This window comes from Pleurodeles waltl, chromosome 5, assembly GCF_031143425.1.
Source record: "Pleurodeles waltl isolate 20211129_DDA chromosome 5, aPleWal1.hap1.20221129, whole genome shotgun sequence".
NCBI classification, from domain to species: Eukaryota; Metazoa; Chordata; class Amphibia; order Caudata; family Salamandridae; genus Pleurodeles; species Pleurodeles waltl.
In genome coordinates this window covers 849,743,929-849,761,987 of record NC_090444.1, presented here as the reverse complement: position 1 = coordinate 849,761,987, position 18,059 = coordinate 849,743,929, and the positions used below count along the sequence as shown (strand labels likewise).

The 18,059-nt window shown below is 44.4% G+C and overlaps 1 protein-coding gene across 13 annotated transcripts in view; it reads left to right on the top strand.

Moving 5' to 3' along the window:
- Nucleotides 1–18,059, top strand: part of AFDN (afadin, adherens junction formation factor) — a 1,710,163-nt gene that overhangs the window by 673,633 nt on the left and 1,018,471 nt on the right. For all 13 annotated transcript variants that reach the window (XM_069234921.1, XM_069234923.1, XM_069234919.1 and 10 more), the window contains one exon: nucleotides 617–711. In XM_069234921.1, coding sequence (XP_069091022.1) covers nucleotides 617–711 — 95 coding nt within the window. The remainder of the gene's footprint in view (nucleotides 1–616; nucleotides 712–18,059) is intronic.

Sequence of the window (18,059 nt, the reverse complement as noted above, 5' to 3'; positions counted from 1 at the left end):
CCCAGGCTGCCTACTTTTCAGCATTTGACTACATTTGAATTTGTTATGCTGGCCACCACTAAATCAGTTCTGTGTTCCTGTAAGCAAAGCTATGAATAAAAGATTCACTGTGAGGTAAAGTTGAAAAGGCGCACCCCCTTTGTCATTCAGCTACCAAACCCCACCTTCTGGTTTGCATTGTGAAGTTGTTTAAATAATCAAGATATTGACATCAGGGTTGTGTATATATCTACACATTCAAAGTGGAACTATCCCTATTTTCCAATAAAAGTTTTGACTCAGGTTCATGTGGGGCTGTATCAAAAGACTTTTAGCAAAAAATATTTGTACTTTACAAATTAAGGTGGAAAGGCGAGGAAGGGGAAGCGTGTCACAATTTATCCATTTCCCAATTGACACTTCACCTGTCCTGTACCCAAGAGGGATGGATAAGCACTGTTATTTATTCCCATCTTTGTCATTGTTTTTCCAGGACTTTAGTGAAAGACCTGTTTAGGCAATACAGTTTCATGCAGTTGTAGATCCGCAGTTTGGGATTTTGTTTAGTTCATGTTTTTGCCCCAGGGGACACTTAAATATTAATTGAAGTACATACTGCTTAATATCTGTTTTTCAGGTATCTGGTTCACTGTCTTCAGTCTGAGCTGAACAATTTCATGTCTGCCTTCCTGGATGATCCTGAAGAGAATAGCCCCCAGCGACCTAAAATAGGTTAGATTTCTTAAATGATCCCTTTTCACTGTTAAACTACTATTATCAGTTTTACCAGATTTTGTTGGCAAAATGCTCAACAGATTTACAATTGTCCACAATGTTTGCATGATGTAGCAGAGAAGCTGAAGAGACTGTAAGTTTTGCTTCCATAATACTACCTATTTAATTCTGTAATTATTTAATTTGTTTAATTTGTTTGGACATGTATGCATAGATACTGCAAATTCGGAATGCTGCATGAAGCTGAGGGGTTCTGAAGGATTTCCTTTTTCCTTTCTGTAACCTCTTCAGTGCTGCTTAGTTCAGTTGCACTGCCTCCCGAGTACCCTTCTGCGGCCTTAGTGTACTCTATGCCTAGTGGTGGCCTCCTAGTCAGTAAATTCTATCATTTTCAAAAGTACTTGAAGGCAAATCTGTTTGGTACTGGGACCCAGAGTAAAGGGACGAGTGGTGCGTTTCTGCTAGTCCATCTCAGTATATATGCTCTCCTACTTTACTTTCGATCTTAGAAAGAGGTCCAGTGTCAATAGTAGTGCTGGTTCAGTCAGTGAAAGTGGGTAAGGGACAGGGACAGTTAAGCCCATGGGGCTGTGTTCCTCCTACCTTTATTTTTATCTTTTGAAAAAAGAAACCTTCCAAAGCACAATCTGCTGGAGGCACAAAAGGCTCTATACAATGCTTGAAGATGGGTCTTATCAAGATAGGCATAGGTACCATGTAAGATGAGGAAGGCACTAGTTTGTGTTTAGGTATGTGTGTTGATTGGTTTGGCATCCCTGATCAGCCACTACTGTGCTTTTGGAATTTCAAAGGAGGAATCCAGATAGGAGGGAACATAATAAAACAATACAGCGATAAGGGTGCAGATAACGTTTTAGCTCCCATAGCCTTGTTTATAATGCTAGTATGTTCAGTAGGTCAGCTTCTCAAGTCAGCCAGGCAGTCTAGCCTTTGTAACTGCAGATGCAGTATTCCCTTAGCTGCGGAAAAAAGTATTTGAGACCTATTTCACAAGAAATGCAATTAGAGACCTCAAGTAAACGAACAAGGAGGCTTGATATTATATTTGTTTGCTCTCTTTTAATGCCTAAGAGCAGCCTAAAACTACTTGAGCCTACTTAGTTGTGAGTAGTAGCTCCAGATACAAAAGTGACAGGGTTATATGAGTAAATGTTTTTTACATTGACTCATTCATCCCTGACAAAATGAACTCTTATCCCTAATTGTGATGCTTCCTACCGATTTTTTGAAGAACTCTAAAAATGCAGGACCCTGTTAGTACATTCAATGAAGGCCTCAGTGTGCAAAGGTTTAGTTGGTTGATCAGTGAGGGATGTTTTTGGTACTTGTGTTTTTTGGCAAAATCGGGATAGAGTGAATCTTCCTGTTTCCATGAAGTCGAGAAGCTCAAGGTGTTTTTTTAGAGCAGGGTCCTCACACAAAAGAACAAAAAGAAGGATCTTAGAAAGATAATTATAGAGCAAAACAAGAGCCTTGTGATCAACGTAATAGGTTGTTCTTTATCTAAAATTGATACAAGCCATTAGAAAAGGACACTTCACTCAGACCGATTTACTAATCCAACAAATTATCAACTGCGATCAGCCACTACAAGTTCATGAGGGAATTCGATCTCAGACATTTTGTGCATCCACTGAAATTGCAGACAACATGCAAGATGACATTACAGAAAAATGGGAAAAAGTCAAATTTTACACCTCCCTCTAGACAAAAATTATTGGGTGCTTTTAAAAACCTATTCCTCTGGGATTTTAGAGTACGTTTCACCTAAGAAATGTAATAGATAACTCACACATAAGGAAAAGACATCAATACAAAGATTAGCCAAGAATGAAACTATAGTAGTTAAATGGCATTCACAGGTGTGTCGTAGTTATAATTGATAAGGATTTCTGGGATTTAAAGTTGTTGTTTTTTTAAACTGTATTTATCATTTTGAATAGAGTGAAATAATGAAATTACACAAAGTAATCTGGTAATCAAGTACAATTATAGTTACGACAAGTCAATCAAGTACATTTCTTTGAAGAAAATAAAGAATCTGCATGAGCTGCATGGTCTTGTTAGTTCAGAAATGCTGTGCATGCCGTCAGGTGACAGTGGTGGGTGATGGTCCTGTCTCTGGATGTTGCCATTGTCTGTTTGAAGGGGGTTGGGGAGGGGGCTTTTAGAAGACAAGTCTTCTGGGGTTGCCATATTGTTATAGGACAGGATGTTGGGGTTGCATACAGGCATAAATGTGGCTGGTGGTTTCACAGCGGACTAGGTCACATAGCCAGGCTGCCTCCATGAGACGCAACCCATTGCCCCAGTGCAGTGCAGTTTGTTGTTTGGCTGACAGCAAAGCTGTCACAGTAAAACGTTGAATGGACTGGTGGCATGGGCTTGATGTAGACTAGCAAGGCCTGGAGTTGGGTAGGCTTAATCTCCAGGTAAATCATGCAGCATAAGGTAGTGTAGATGGATCTCCAGTAAGCAGAGATGATGTGGCATGTCTGTCAGGTGTAAGAAATCAGCGTGTTCTGCAGAACACGTAGGGCAATGTATGCGCGGTGTAGGCTTTTAAAATGTAGCAGTTTATGGCAATAATTATTTGACACTAGTTTTGTTTGCGTGCAGCAAAAGTGCCACGTTTTATCAGGTACCGTGAATCCAAGGTCCTTGTCCTAGATTTCTCCACTCCACTAGGATGGAGTTGCAGTGAAGAGTAATATGGATGTGAGATTAGGTGTGCAGGGTCAGGGGTTGTAATGATCAGGGACAGTGGGGGAAATTCCTTAGGCTCTGTGGGGTATGCTGGCAATGTGGTATGTAGAGTGCTATATAACCTGTGTAGCATGAAGCCGTCCATAATAGAGAATTGATGTCCTTCAGTTACATTTGCCACTGTGCGGAGCATAAAGTTGGAGAACAAGTTGCCCATAGTATGTAATTGGTGGGTCTGGGTCATCTGCTCACAGGTGAGCAGAAGCCATGGGTTATCAGATATAGGGATGTGTGGTGAATAAAGTGTGTCTTGACCTAGATATCAGAGCAATTTGGTCCTTGCTCAGCAGGTCATAGGGAGTGTCATTTTTTCGATTGGAGTTTTTGGTAATCCAAGGGATAATAGGACCGATAGAGATGCATCATTGGTTTGTGATCGTTCTGGTTTAAGGTATTCGATTCTATTGTCAGGATGGTACCAATAATAAGCAAATTGTATCTGGGCAACCAAATAGTAGACAGAAGACTGGGACGCCAAACCCACCTTGTTTGAAAGGGAACATTACTGTACTCCATCTCACTTGAGGACGACGACCCGCCCAAATCAATCATGTCAGTAGGCTGCGCAGTGTATCAATGAATTGTTTCATAAGGACAGTAGGAACTTTTAAGAACAGATATAGATATGGGAGAACTACCATCTTGATTATGGCCACTCGCCTGGATAGAGACAAGGGAAATGAGATCCAGTGCTCAATCTGAATAGTTAAATTGTCAGTCGCCGGCCGTAGTTGAGCTGAATAACTTCAGCGTTGTTCCGGTGCAGGTGTATGCCAAGGTATTTAGCGGAATCTCCTCTCCAGATGAACAGGTGGGGTAGACTGCAAGGTGCAGTGGTGTCAGTGCGAGTGACTAGCTTGGACTTGATCCAGTTGATAGTCAGGCCTGGGACAATGCCGAAGCGGACCACCTCCTCAACCAGTGGGACAAAATTGGTGCCTGGGTCGTGGACAAATAGCAAGACGTCCACATACAGAGAGGCTAGAAGGGGACCGTCTCGGAACCGAAGTCCCCGATTTAGATGGCATTCCTGGGAATGACGGAACAGCAGATTCATACATAGGATAAATAAAAGGGGTGCAAGTGGGCATCCCTAGCGTGTACCGCAAGTCAAAGAAAATGGGGGCCAAACGTGCACCATTAACTTAGATACGGACTGAGGGGTATGTGTATAGCAGTGAGATAAGGTCATGGAATCCCCCTGGAATGCCCAATTTGTTTAGTACAGCATACAAAAGGCGCCACTCTAAGTAGTCAAGAGCCTTTTCGGCTTCTAACAAGACAGCAGTAGCGTAAAGTTTGGGATTTATCTGACTTAAAACTGCAAACACTCTACCCAGGTTAGACAAGGTGAACGTTGGGGGACAAATCCTGACTGCATTGGAGCTATTGTACTATCCAGGAGTATGGATAGCTGAGTGGATATAACTTTTCATTATTATTATTACATTTTATGGCTGTACTTCAAGCAAAATCAATATTCAATATCTGAGAGCATTGAAGAGTAAAAACCCAAAGATAATTGAACATCTGCCCTCCCCTTCAGTACATTCCCTGTCATAGCACTGTCTTACTCATACCTATGGTGGTCTGGCACTGTGAACAGTCAGCTTTTGCACACTTCTACTTCCGCAGCCCCTTAAGTATCCCTTGAGTGTCTCCTTGGCCATCATCTCTCCCTCCATATCTGGGATCTTGCACCAAGTCCTAGAGTTCATCTGGGGTTCCAGTATTGTACTTATCCCACATCCCATCCACCCAATATTTTCTCATATTTCTTTTCTTTACCTCTGTCCCAGTATACTTCCTTTTCCATGATCCGACATCTGTACATATCCTCCCACCATTCGTTATATCCGGGTGGTGTGCCTGATCCCCACTTCCCGGCAATGTTTCTTTTAGCTACCATGAAACCAAGATTGATGAATAGCTTTTGATACCTGGTTTGATCTGTGTGGCCCCATGTTCCCAGGAGTGGTCTTTCCGGTTTCAGTTCCAAAGAGGTCCCCGTGGCATGCTCCAGGGCCTTTCTTACTTATTTCCAAAACCTTCCAATGTTAGGGCAGCTCCATAGGGTGTGATAAAATGTGCCGGTGTCCCCACAGCCCCTCAGACAATTTGTATTCATTGCCTTTCCTGTCTTGTAAATCAAAGATCTTGTAAAGTACACCCGGTGCAATATTCTAAAGTGTATCAGTTTAAGCAATGTTGGGATGGCTACCTCTGCTGGGAACATAAGCACTTATACTGAGTCAGCCTCCTCCAGCTCCCCACAATACCTTCCCCACCTCTCCCATAATGTGTTTAGTGAAGGTTGCAATTTCTCATTATATTGCTGTATGTCCGAGAAATTAGTTTCCTTGATATTTCACCCTCCAAATGTCGTAACTCCAGTGGAGCATCTTCCTGTGTTTCCAGCTCCACGGGGATACTGTGTATTAGAGCCGCCCTCAGACATGCACATTGTAGCCATTTTGTATCGGACAGTTGGTATTCACCATCTTAAATAGTGCAGTCCTTCTCATCAAAGAGACCAGAAGGGATTGCCAGTGTTTAATCTCTGTTTTGAACCTATAGATAAGGGGGCAGATTTGCGTCATGGTAGTGGGAAGGCCAACTTGTGACCCACATACCTAGGTACTTAAATCTGTCTAGTTCTACCCCCCAGTGGCAATGTCAGCATATGACCAGGTGTCCATATGACCACTGAGAATAGCAACGATTTATCCCAGTTAAAACCCAGAGACTTTGCCAAATGCCCAGAAGATATCTTTCAATCGTCCTACCGAAAGAGGGACCTGTGTTAAATATAGCAGGATATAATCTGCGTAAAAAGAAATACGTTCCTCTTTGCCACTGTTAGTCAGCCATCCCCATATCAACGCATCCATCTTAACCCAGTTGTCCAGGCCCTCAGTCGCCATCGCACAGAGCATTGGCGACAGAGGGCAGCCCCGTCTTGTCCCCCTATATAGTCTAAATTCTTGTGAGAGATAGCCATTGGCTTCCACTTTTGTGATGGGGTTGTTGTATAATAGCCCAATCCACCGCTGGAGTCAAATGCTTTATTAGCATCCAGGGAAAGTATGGCTCTCCCTTTGGTGGAGTTTATCAAAGCCAGATTATTATGAAGCTGCTGGAGATTCAGTGGCGTGAAGCGGCCAGGTATAAACCCAGTTTGATCCAGATAGACCGGGTCGTCATTACTTTCCTGAGTCTGATCGCCAGTGCTTTATCAAGGATTTTGATACCAGCATTTAATAGTGCGATCGGGTGATAAGAATTTCCCCGGTCCCTGGGCTTGCCCGGTTTATGCAGCAGAACAATCATTGCCGACCTCATGTATCTGGGAAGTTACCTAATTCGAAAGGCTTTTAGTAAAGCTGCCTGCAAGTAAGGTATCGTCCACTTGTGGAGTTTTTGAGAGAACACGATCGGAAACCCATTAGGTCCTGGGGTTTCTTCCATCTGCAACTGCCCCATCTCTTCCGTTAATTTTTCCTCAGTGATATCTTCCTCTAACTCAGTGCTCTGAAGGGGGGATAGTTGTGCCATGGGACAATCAGTAATGAGGCTGCTTACTTCCTCCTCTGGTATGGTTATGTGGGATTCATAGAATTCTGCCAGTTGGGCAGCCAATTCCTCCTTTATACTTTTGGGCTCCCTTATTATCTCCCCCTTAATTGTCCGTAAATCTCTGATGAATGAGTCACTTTGTTCTTTCTTGCCTATCCAGGCTAATAATTTGCCTGCCTTCTAACCTTTTGGGATGCTTATCCTAGATCTTCCACCACTGTGTTTTGGAGTCGCCAGGTTTCCATCCTCCACCCCGGTGGTCGGGCTCCCAAGGATATAGCCACCTGCAATGGAGCATGATCAGTAATTCCCCAGGCTAGGTATGCTGCCTTTTTAATTCTATGTAATAGATCTGCAGTGGTGAAAAAGTAGTCTGTTTTTGAGTGGACATTGTGAGCAGCTGAATAATATGAATATGCTCTTTCCTGGCAGTGCAAGATTCTCCACCCATCACTAAAGTCCATTGCCTATGTGAACCCTTCCAGTTTATCAGTGACTGGGTGCCCTTTCTGCATTCTCCTGGTTATATCCAACCCTGAATCCATTACTAGGTTAAAATCTTCACCCATTAGTATATGAGCTGGTGGAGTTGCTATACGCATGGTAGGGGGGAGGGCACCCTGACCAAGGGGTTCACCTTACACCTCCATTAGGTGTGGTGTAAGAACAGTCTTGTACGCCTTGTAAAATGAGCCTGTGAAGCTGTTGGACCCAGGGGCTTTAGTCCTACCAAGAGCATCTGTGGCCTGAGACACCACTTCAGCAGTGATGGGTGAAGCCAAGCATTGCTCTTGGGCACTGTCCAGCCATACCATTGCAATTTCAGATTAGTAATCCACAAGTTCAGCATCGGAGAAGGTGGCACGCAACGTATACAGGGGTTGATAATAGGCGGTAAAAGTAGTCAGGGTGGCAGGGGTGTCTGCAGCTATCTCCCCATTGTCTCTCTGTAGTGTGGTAACGTAAGAGGATTGATATGAGGAATGCAATAAACAAGCAAGTGTGCAGCCAGGTCTTTCCGCTGCTTAATAGTACAGCACTTTGGTGTATTCACCGAGGTATAGCACCTCAGCATCAGCGGATTCACAGAATTCCTGTAGTATGTTGGCTCTCGCAGAGAAAGTCAGGGGTGTTGGGTCGGACCTCACCTGTTGGTCTGTGCCTAGTAGGTAACTCTTTATTCTGGCAAGGTCTCCCTTGATAGAGCGGAGTATCCTAGTTTAGGGAGAAGTATTCAGACATGATGTCATAAATTTCAGAGTGAAACAATGCATCATGTAGGGCGTTAGTAGGAATACGCCATTTGCGAAGCAGGGGAGTCTGGGAAAGGAGCAGCAGGGTGGCAGTCACCGGTGAGTGATCAGACAGTGTGCTCAAGAGATGTGTGACTCCTGTGAGCCAGAGGGAGGCGGCCTGCATCACATACCAGTGGTCAATTCGAGACCACACATTGTGTGCGCTGGAATAGAAGGTGTAGGCTTAATCAGTGGGGTTGTGGCTGCGCCAAGCGTCCTGGAGCTGGAAAGTGTCTAGCAGCATGCGCAGTGCCTGGCTGGATCGAGGTTTAGTGACTCAGGTGGAACCAGTGGTGTTGAGATGTGGGAGGCATGTGAGGTTAAAGTCTCCACCTAAGAGTATATGTTCAGATTGGAGGCATTCCATCTGCGCCTGTAGGTCCTGAAAAAACTCAGGGGAGTCTGCATTGGGAGCATAAACGTTAGTGAGCAAAAGAGGCATGCCACCCAGGGAGCTGCAAACTATTATATAGTGGCTCTGTGGATCAAGTAACATCTCATGCCCCACAAAGGGGAGGCTTTTGTGTCTAGTATGCACACCCCTCTGGAACAGGATCTGTAATGAGAAAAATTGCAATTTCCTACCCATTGTGAAGCGTAGTTGCAGGTTCGGTCAGCACCAGATGGGTTTCTTGCAGGAACTCAAGCTTCATGCCACATCTAGTAATGTAGGTAAGGATCTGTTTACCCTTCTTCGGGTTGTTTAGTCCCCTGATGTTTCATGTAGCGCAGGTTAGGTCAAGACTGCAGTCTCCCTGATAGTGTTGGGTAATTAGTGATGTGATAGACTAGCTGTGTGGGGGTAATTAACATGTCTTACATTGTTGTGTGATAAGTAAACCAAAAGTAGAAGCAAATAGAACCAATAAGAGACCAAAAAATTACAGTTGCCCCCCTACACGCAGCCCTCCCCCAGGAGGAAAGATCCACTGATGTAAACCTTCAAAACAAAACAAAGATTTCAACAGCGTGGGGAACACATTGGGAATGTAGCAATGCTTTGAAGAGGGGAATCTTTAAGGAGAAAGGCAAATATTTCCTATGAAGTCTGCCTTTGGGCGCAAAGGAACAGCAAGAGTTATTTCAGGAGTCAGAGAAGCAGTGGCGGGGTCGAAGCCTGCTTCAATAGTTGTACTGGGAAGCAGTAGCCGCCACAAATCTACTGACGTTTGCTGCAGTGTCTCTCAAGAGGGTGAGGAGACGGAAGTGTCTCCTAGGGAGTAACAAGGGGAGTTCCTCGGTGACTGGCGCTCAGATTTTGACTGATTCTAGTTGTTGCTTGCAGAAATGCGCAATATCTGCAGGGGTATCAAAGACATGTGGTTTACCATTCAACTCAATATACAGGGGCATGGGATATAGTATGCCATATTGTATGCCGGCACTTTGGAGCAAATATTTTACATCAGAATATTTGCGTCGAGCCTCCTGGACCACTGCCGTGAAGTCCGGGTATAATGACAGTCATTCCTTGGAACTGCAGCAAGGCCTTTTCACTGGCCTAGCGGAGCGCAGTGTTTTGATTGCAAAAATTCAGGAGTCTGGCAACAATCGTGTGTGGAGGTACCCTGGAGATGTGGCACGGGCCCAGTGTTCGATCTGCTCTCTCCACCACAAAGTTTGCAGTAAGTGTCCCTGCCAAAAGGTTTGATGAGGAGCTATCCTCACAAACACTTCTGCACTTCTTCTTTTTCTGTAAGTTTTCAAATGTTTTTTTTACAAAACGTATCTTGTTACCTTTGTTACGATAATTTCTCATGGGCCCAGTATTGGTGGATTCAGTCACACCAGTAATACAGATATTGCGCTGTGAATGGTCCTCTAAATCTTCATTTTTCGCCGCTATGGTCTTCAGCATGCGTTTGACTCTCTCTACGTGTTTGGCCATGGCCACTACGCCATCCTCAGTGTCAGAGATTTGCTGTTAGTCAGCGCCGAGTCTGGTGGTGTGGTTTTCCAGGAGCTTTAGTCTTCTGTCGAGGTGCTTCATGAGGTCATCCATGTGAGGGTCAATGGCTTTAAATCCTGCATTTAGCTCCGCCATTATTGCTGCCGTTCCGTCAAGTGTGGGAGTTGTATGTGCGTTTTCAGACGAGGGAGTGTCAGCGGGCTCCTCCATCTTCTAATGATTGGGGGGGGGGGAGGGGCCTGGCTGTGTTAAATTAAATTTAGCACTGTTTGGGGTCCCCGCACTCTATTCTTTAGGCAGGGAGGGCGATGCAGGCTGCATACAATCTGGCAGCAGGAGATGGGGAAAAAAAGATTATACCCAGGGGGTTGAGGGGGGATTGGTGGGGGGCAAGAGCTGCAGCAGCATGCCAAAGACTAGAGTCCTCACCGCGCAGAAAGTTCACAGTGCCAAAAGTGGGGGAGCGCAAGGTAAGTCCTGTAGGGCAGGTGATTGAGTGCTCAGGCAAAGCAGTTTTAAGGAGCCGCAGTTTAATGGCCCACAGGTCCACGGCATAGCGATGAATCTGAAGAAATGTAGAGAATCAGAGGAGGTCCCCCCACGCTTGCCGTGTGGCAGGCACTCACCCACCCTCCAGGGCAAGGAATCTCAGGCACTGGGGTTTCCGCTTAGGCCCAGGCAGATGCACCAGTCCAGGGAGCTGCCCACTAAGGGCTGGGAATCACAGGCACTCTCCGGTTAGTCTGCATAGTCGATGCCTCATTCAAAAGGCGCTGGAAGACGCAGGATGGAGGCAGAAAACGGGTTTTGGCAAGGAAGGTCCCAGGAGCTTCACAACCGTGCATCCATTATGGTCGTCAGTTAGGCCACCCCCCTGGGATTTAAAGTGAACTCAACATTTAACTTATGTGAAAACATATCTGAAACTGAATGACAATTCCCATCAAGGACATACAAAATAACTTTAAGCAGCATTCTAGAACCCCCACATTGGGCAGAAATAGATAACTGACAATAAGGACTTAATAGACTCACCTATGAGTCCCATTGTTATCAATTACTTGTGATTCTGTAAACCAACCAATTGGTATGTACTTGGATTACATCATAGGTGCACTTTGTGAAATTATATTATAAAAGGAAATTCAGCATCCAAACACAGGATAAAAAATGAAGCTGAGACACACATCACGTGATGCTATTGATGCCTGTATTACCTGAAATGCTTATGTGGCCTTGGATATGTGGGAGACGCTGAAAGGAATATTATGACATGCATAGCAGAGTTCAAAAGCACATTAAAAAACAAGAATATTAGGTCCAGAGTGACCATTCATTTTAAGGTCTTCCCCCACCAGCTGTCAAAATTGAGATTCAAATTGATGAAACAATCGAAAGCCTGTAACCACGACTGAAATCGATCTTAGTTACTATTACAAAGGAGCTATTCTGGGTAAAGAGACAATACAGTGACATCAAGAGGATGAATGATAAAATTAATTACAGTTTCGATTTATAATAGTCTGCTGTTAAGATTATTAGGTCTCTACTATTAGAAACAATCCCAGTAAGATATGAAAAGTCAGTTGTCATCCCATATTCTAACAAGGAGTACATTAAATGTCTTAAGATGTTGCACGGTGTATTCTGTAGTGTAGATCAGTAATGGTTTAAGTGGGACATACTTGTTACTGCTGAAAAAAACTTTTTAAAAAAAGCTTTTTCTCCTAGTAATTTTAGATTACCCATAACTGTTTCTAATCCACCAGACCATCTTTAGAACTTCCAGGACTTTTACCTGTACTTACCAGTGGGGTTTTTATACACAATCATAGACATGGGGTAGCTCCTATCAAGTTGTAACCAGTCTTTCAAGATATTGCCTACTGTGCGGAGCTTGATGTGAATTCACTGCTGTAAAACGGTTGCTGTGCTATCCTCTGTAGCAAATAGTAATAAGCTTCCTCATATTGGGTGGAAGTTTAGGCATACTTATCCCTTCACTCTTAGCTCTATTATATCCAGCATAACAAAAGAGAATGAGAACCCAAGTGTTGACTCGAAGTCTAAGTTTTGGTACATCATATGAATACTAGATGAGTATTTCAAAAGAGAGTTCAAGTTGGCAGCTGCCCTTAAGGCCCCATGTGATCTCTTCTAGATTTACTTGATAGAGGGACCTTCACCAGTGTCATTTTGTAAATAGATCTACTTCTCCATTGGTCCACATATTTGCATGTCCCCTGAGAGTACTAGTTGTGCATTCTCTATGTTTTGACTGATTGGTATTATATAAATAGGGGCCAGTTATTTTCTTAGACACCAAGATGACGCCTGTCCTTGTGGCCCATTACGATCTCTTATTTAGTAGCATGAATATATATTAAGGGCTCAACAGTAATTGCTGACAAAATGCTCTGAACATCCTCAGCCATATAGATGGTATGGTTGCGTTCCCAGTTTAAAGCTTTTACTGCTTGTTTGCCGGGCGGGTCCCAGATACATTGGTCTGGGAGACGCACTGTCTAAGATGCATCCACCACCACTTGCGGATCCCCATATCTATACTTCATGATAGTCAGGAGGTAAGCGCTAGGACATCATTCTTATATAAGAGTACTACCTTCATATAAGGCTAGTAATGATAGCTAGGTCTACTTGTACATATAAGTTTCAGATACATGTTGAAATAGGTATGTCTTCTTTGCTATAAACAAAATAAGTTATTACTTAAGTGGCTAGTTTGAGCCAAACTGTATACTTATTAATTGTTTTGTTGCATAGATCGTTTTATACAGAGAGAAATACAGTGGGAGCTCACACTCTTGTGACTACTTCCTTTGGTGTAGATTTGGTACACCCTGATGAAGAGTTTGGAGGAACTGGAAATGCATTGAGAAAAGCATATATTTTTATTTGAAAAAAAATGAATAGAAAACAAAAAATATTTCACTATTGAATAAAAGCTTAAGTGATTTCATGATTTAGTGCAAAAACACATTTGTTACTTATCCAGCTATGGTCAGCGTTCTAATACCCTCAGTTGATTCAGAGTGCTGCAAGTCTGTGACACCCAGGTCAAGGGTGGTGTTCTGGAAAAACACCCTTGAGCCACTAACATCTAAACTATTGTTATTTTTTTTCTGTTGCCATTGGGCCCTGTTGAGAAGGGTGGAACACTGAGAAAACAATAGGAATCTAATAGCTATTTTTCGGTCTTGAAGGATGAATGAATTTTGTGCTGACTTCAGGTTTCTTTAAGTTTGGGAAATATCACTATTTAGAATTTACCTCTGCTGTAATCATCTGTTTAGCCATAGATATGAGCATCTCATTTGCACACAGTTTTTAAAAAGGGACCACAGAGACACAGATTTCAAAGCCTGTGGATAGCATACACCTTTCAAGAACCAGAAAAACGTAGTCTGCGTGTCTGTCTTTAGGCTCCATCATATTGGAAATGTATGCTCACACATATCAATATCGTTCTTCAAGCAAATTTTGGATCGAGAGCCTAAATTAGTTTGTTCTTAACCAATGTCAAAATATGAAGTCACAAAAGACTAGTCCTTAGACTGAAGGACTACCCTTCGATGCTCTTGCCTCAACACCAGGCAATCCTCATATTCCCATAATGAAAATCACAATGAAGAGAAGGAAAATTACTCCCACCTCTCTGGTGCTAGTTTATACTTAGACCCACAAAATGCTTATGGCCTTGACGCCTAATCTGAGACGCCGTTGAACTCTCCATTTAGCCTTTCTGCAAAATACAGCTCTTTTTTGTTATGTGGTGATACAGAGGTGCGGGAGTTGCAGGTGTCTGCCGTGGCGACCAAGGCAAAAATGTGCACTGACATTTTGTCAGTCCCTTAAGCTTGTAACCCACTGCTGCCATTCAATAAAGGTCTGCTCATAGAGGTTGATCCAGCAGTGCTGCGATCTATTTTGCTACTCTCCCGTAGGTCTGCACTGCAGTAGCCAGTCTTCCTGACACAGCATTAGACATGTAACAGCCTCCTTCTACAGGCATCTGCCAATAAGGTAGACCCTAATGCCTAAAGAACAGTGTTCTTTCCCACCTTCTGGCTCTTGAGGTCCCTTAATGCAGGGTGCCTTTTATGGGCTGAACGTCCATGCCCTCTGTGATATGGCGTGCAAGATCTTGCCTGCCTTACCAGAGGGGTTTAGGAACTTGTTCGATCTGCAGTTCACAATGGGCATGATGGGGCCAAGTAGTGCGGTCAGGCACCATGCCTAGATGCACGTCACAGGTCTGTCCTTTGAAATGCAGGTGTCTCTGATGGATATACCTTTTATGGCTCCGGACATTTTGACGTGCAAGTAAACTGCCTCGGAGCTCTTCCAAGATAGTTGCAGTACACCTTTTCTTCTTGGGTCATTTGTCTTCAACCATTCAATTTCACCAGCAGTAGTGGAAATTCCAGGGCTACCAGAGGGGGCTTGCTTATCACTAGAGGCCACCCTTGCAATCTAACAAGTTTTTTTGCTTTTACGTGGCTTCAACAAATGAAATGGTGGTAGAGGCAGTAGCCATCAGCAAGGACTGCAGCTCTCTACGTCTTTATTGTCTTCTGCAACTGCACAGATTCCCGCCATTTGTCACCTGCGACATCAGTCATCTTCAGACCATAGGCAGCTGGATTCATTTTTGTCTGCCCAGCTTATACATTTACCTCAGGCTAATGGGTCTTAGAGGATGTTCTGAATGGTTACTGCGTCTTTTTTTTGTCTGTACGGCCTCATGTTTCTCATGGTTTTGCTCAGACATAGGCAGGCTTAGGCAGATGATGCCACCATTATCTCACCTGAAGTACAGGAATTGCTTGCCTGGTTGGCAGTAGAGAGTACCTGAGGCAGAGATGGGCACAGGATATTAGTTCAGGTACGTCTGGTGCCTAACAAGTGCAACGGGATGAGACCGATCCTAGACTTTTAGTTTCTGAATAACTTCTTTGGAAGAACAAATTAAAAATGCTGATGGGCCTAGGTCCTCTCTGCTCTAGACCCTGGGCATTGGGAGATGTTCTTAAACTTTCAGCATGCATACTTCCATGTGCTTGACCTGCTGTCCCACAAATGTTTCCTCCACTTTGCTGTGGGGTCGAAAACATTCAGCTTCCTGTCGTTCCTTTTGGCCTCACCTTGGCTCCCCCCTGATATTCATGAAGGTGATGGCAGGCTCATCTTCACAAGTTAAGAGTTCATTTTTTCCCGTACATTGATGCCTGACTATTGAAGATGACAATCTCACTGCTGTCTTCCTTGGGGTTCTCCACCAGCAAGCTAAAATTCCACTTTCAACCAGTGCAGAGAATTCCCTTTTTAGAGGCCGTTGTGAACACATGACATGCGGTGCCAATATAAGTGCTGCTCCTGCTCTCTGATGTCAGTTCCTTTATTTCTTCGCAACCATACAAGGATCCGAAGCTACCTGTGACTCTTTGAGACCTCTTTTACCTCAGATTTCTTACTGTGCCAGGGAAATGTGACCTCCCAAAACAGCAGGGTATAAACACTTTAAAGACTGTTGCAAGAAAATGTGTGTGACAGATCGTTATCAGGTTTGCCTTTGCATGGTGTCACAACATGACTCCAAGGGCTACAGTGAGTGCAGGTCGATAAACCCAAAGGTCATATGGGACTGCAAGGCAAAACTCTACACTTCAAAGCACCGCAAAACAACACGTCATGACTAGTCCAGGTGAGAAGGGTCAGTCTCATGCCTGTTCCCGGTCCAGGAGTTGATCTGGGGGGAAGATTGTTGTCATGTTCCAAATCTTCGTGCAAGTTGAAAAAAAGACTTTAAAAAAATGAGGGTTTCGGCCCCTTCCTGCCACTTTAGTACAAAGGTACCTCCATGCCTCTCTATCTAGCTCCCAAAGTCGGTTGACATCAGAGCCCATTCCACAACTTGTCCCAGCACGACTCCAGTATCCGCAGATGTTTGTGACACCCAGACAGATTGAAGAGTTCCACGAGGCCATGCGCTGACTTTTTGAATCACTTTCAGCTCTCGCTGGGGCACCTAGAGGCTCCAGGGAGCTGTGATGCCCTCCATCTGGGATACTGCCCGCAGGTTCACCCTAGGTGCCATTTGGACCCTCCAAGCCAGTTACTGGACTTCTCCCAGCTCCTACACAGATTCAGCTTCCGTCTCCATGATCCACGCTAGTTTCCGGAGCATTGATGCTGACTTTGCCAATGCCAAAGAGGGAAGTGTCCATTGTACTCTCTGACTACAGACTGACACCTCTCCGACCGATGCCAAGATAGGTTTCTGTTTACCCACAGCTTTCTTAATTTGACCCACTTGACAGCCCAATTCCATAAGCGAGGTCTCCTACACTCCATTCATTGTTTTGAATGGATTCCAACAACTATGATGTAGTTGATGGAATTGACCAACCTTACCACTTGGAAAACTGTAATGATTATCTCAGAGATGCCAGTGGTCTTGACCTCTCCTGATCTTGGCCTTCTTTTATCCCCAGTCCTTGCCCCTGAAGAAGTTGCTTCTTTTGCAGTGGTCATGAGAAGGGCAGTGGACGTTCTCGACTTCCAGCTTCCCACTTGAAAGGTTTAACTGATGCCCTGACCAAAGTTCTCTGGCTGGGACAAACCACTGTTAAAAGCATTCTTCCTTTTAATGAGGCAGTCACGGATACCTGCCTAGGGGACCTAGACCAAACCTTTCTCTGGCACCCCATTCAGTCGTCATATTGCAAAGAACCACCACCCTGCCCCTGGCAGCCCTGTCTTTGTCTCATCACCTCTCACCTGTTTGATGGTGAAGGCGTTCAGTAATCACACACCCGAACACTTTACCAACTACTCACTGGATAGGGAGTTCAAGAGAGTGGAAACATTTTTGAAGAGGGTATTTTCTTCCATTAGTTTGGCCTTCAGGTCTGTCAATGCCAGTTGCTTGCTGGGCCTCTGTTCCCTGCTCTCTGGATTCAGTTGCACAAGTCCTCCCGGTTGTTCTAGAAGATCTTCTCCCTATCATGACCCAAGCCATACAGGACAGTTGTGACACTGCTAAGTTCACTGTTCACTGTGGCCTGTAACACACTTAATCCATTGGGCAAGCCATTGGCACTAGTGTTATCTTTTGTCACACCTGGCTGCTGTCAATAGGTTTTTTGTGCCATGTCCTGTCATCCCTTAGGACATGACCTTTGACAGGGCTTGCCTTTTTTTAAAAAAAGGCTGATTTTTCTGTGGAGCACTTTAGACAACAGGGCCACAGCACTCTCCTTGGGCTTATCTGCTTCACCTCTCCAGCCGCATCCTTCCCTCTATTCCTTTCTCTGTTTTGGCACAGGTACTCCATAAAGACAGCCACTTCAACCTCAGCAAGGTGCTCAGTAGTTTTGCGACCAAGATCATGGCAACCACTATCCCGATGACCAGGGATGGTTCACCAGTTAGTCTACTGTCCTGTCCCCTGTGCAGCCCCACCTGCCAAACCACTTTGGTGCACCCTCAAAGGAGCACAGCCATCTGGCTGGACACGGGATTCAATGATTCTTACGGGGTAGGTAAGCCATAATTCTGGACAGATTTTGCATATTGTCTGGAAGATATACTCTCAACTGTTCGTAGCCACTTCTCCATAGCATCTGCTGTCTCTGGAACAACTGAGGGAGAAACAGCCTGTCCTACGTTCGGCAGGAAGTGTAACCCCTTTTGGTCCCTGGTGCTATCCAGTGTGTGCCTGCACTGAAAGTGGATTGTTGTTGTTATTCGCATTA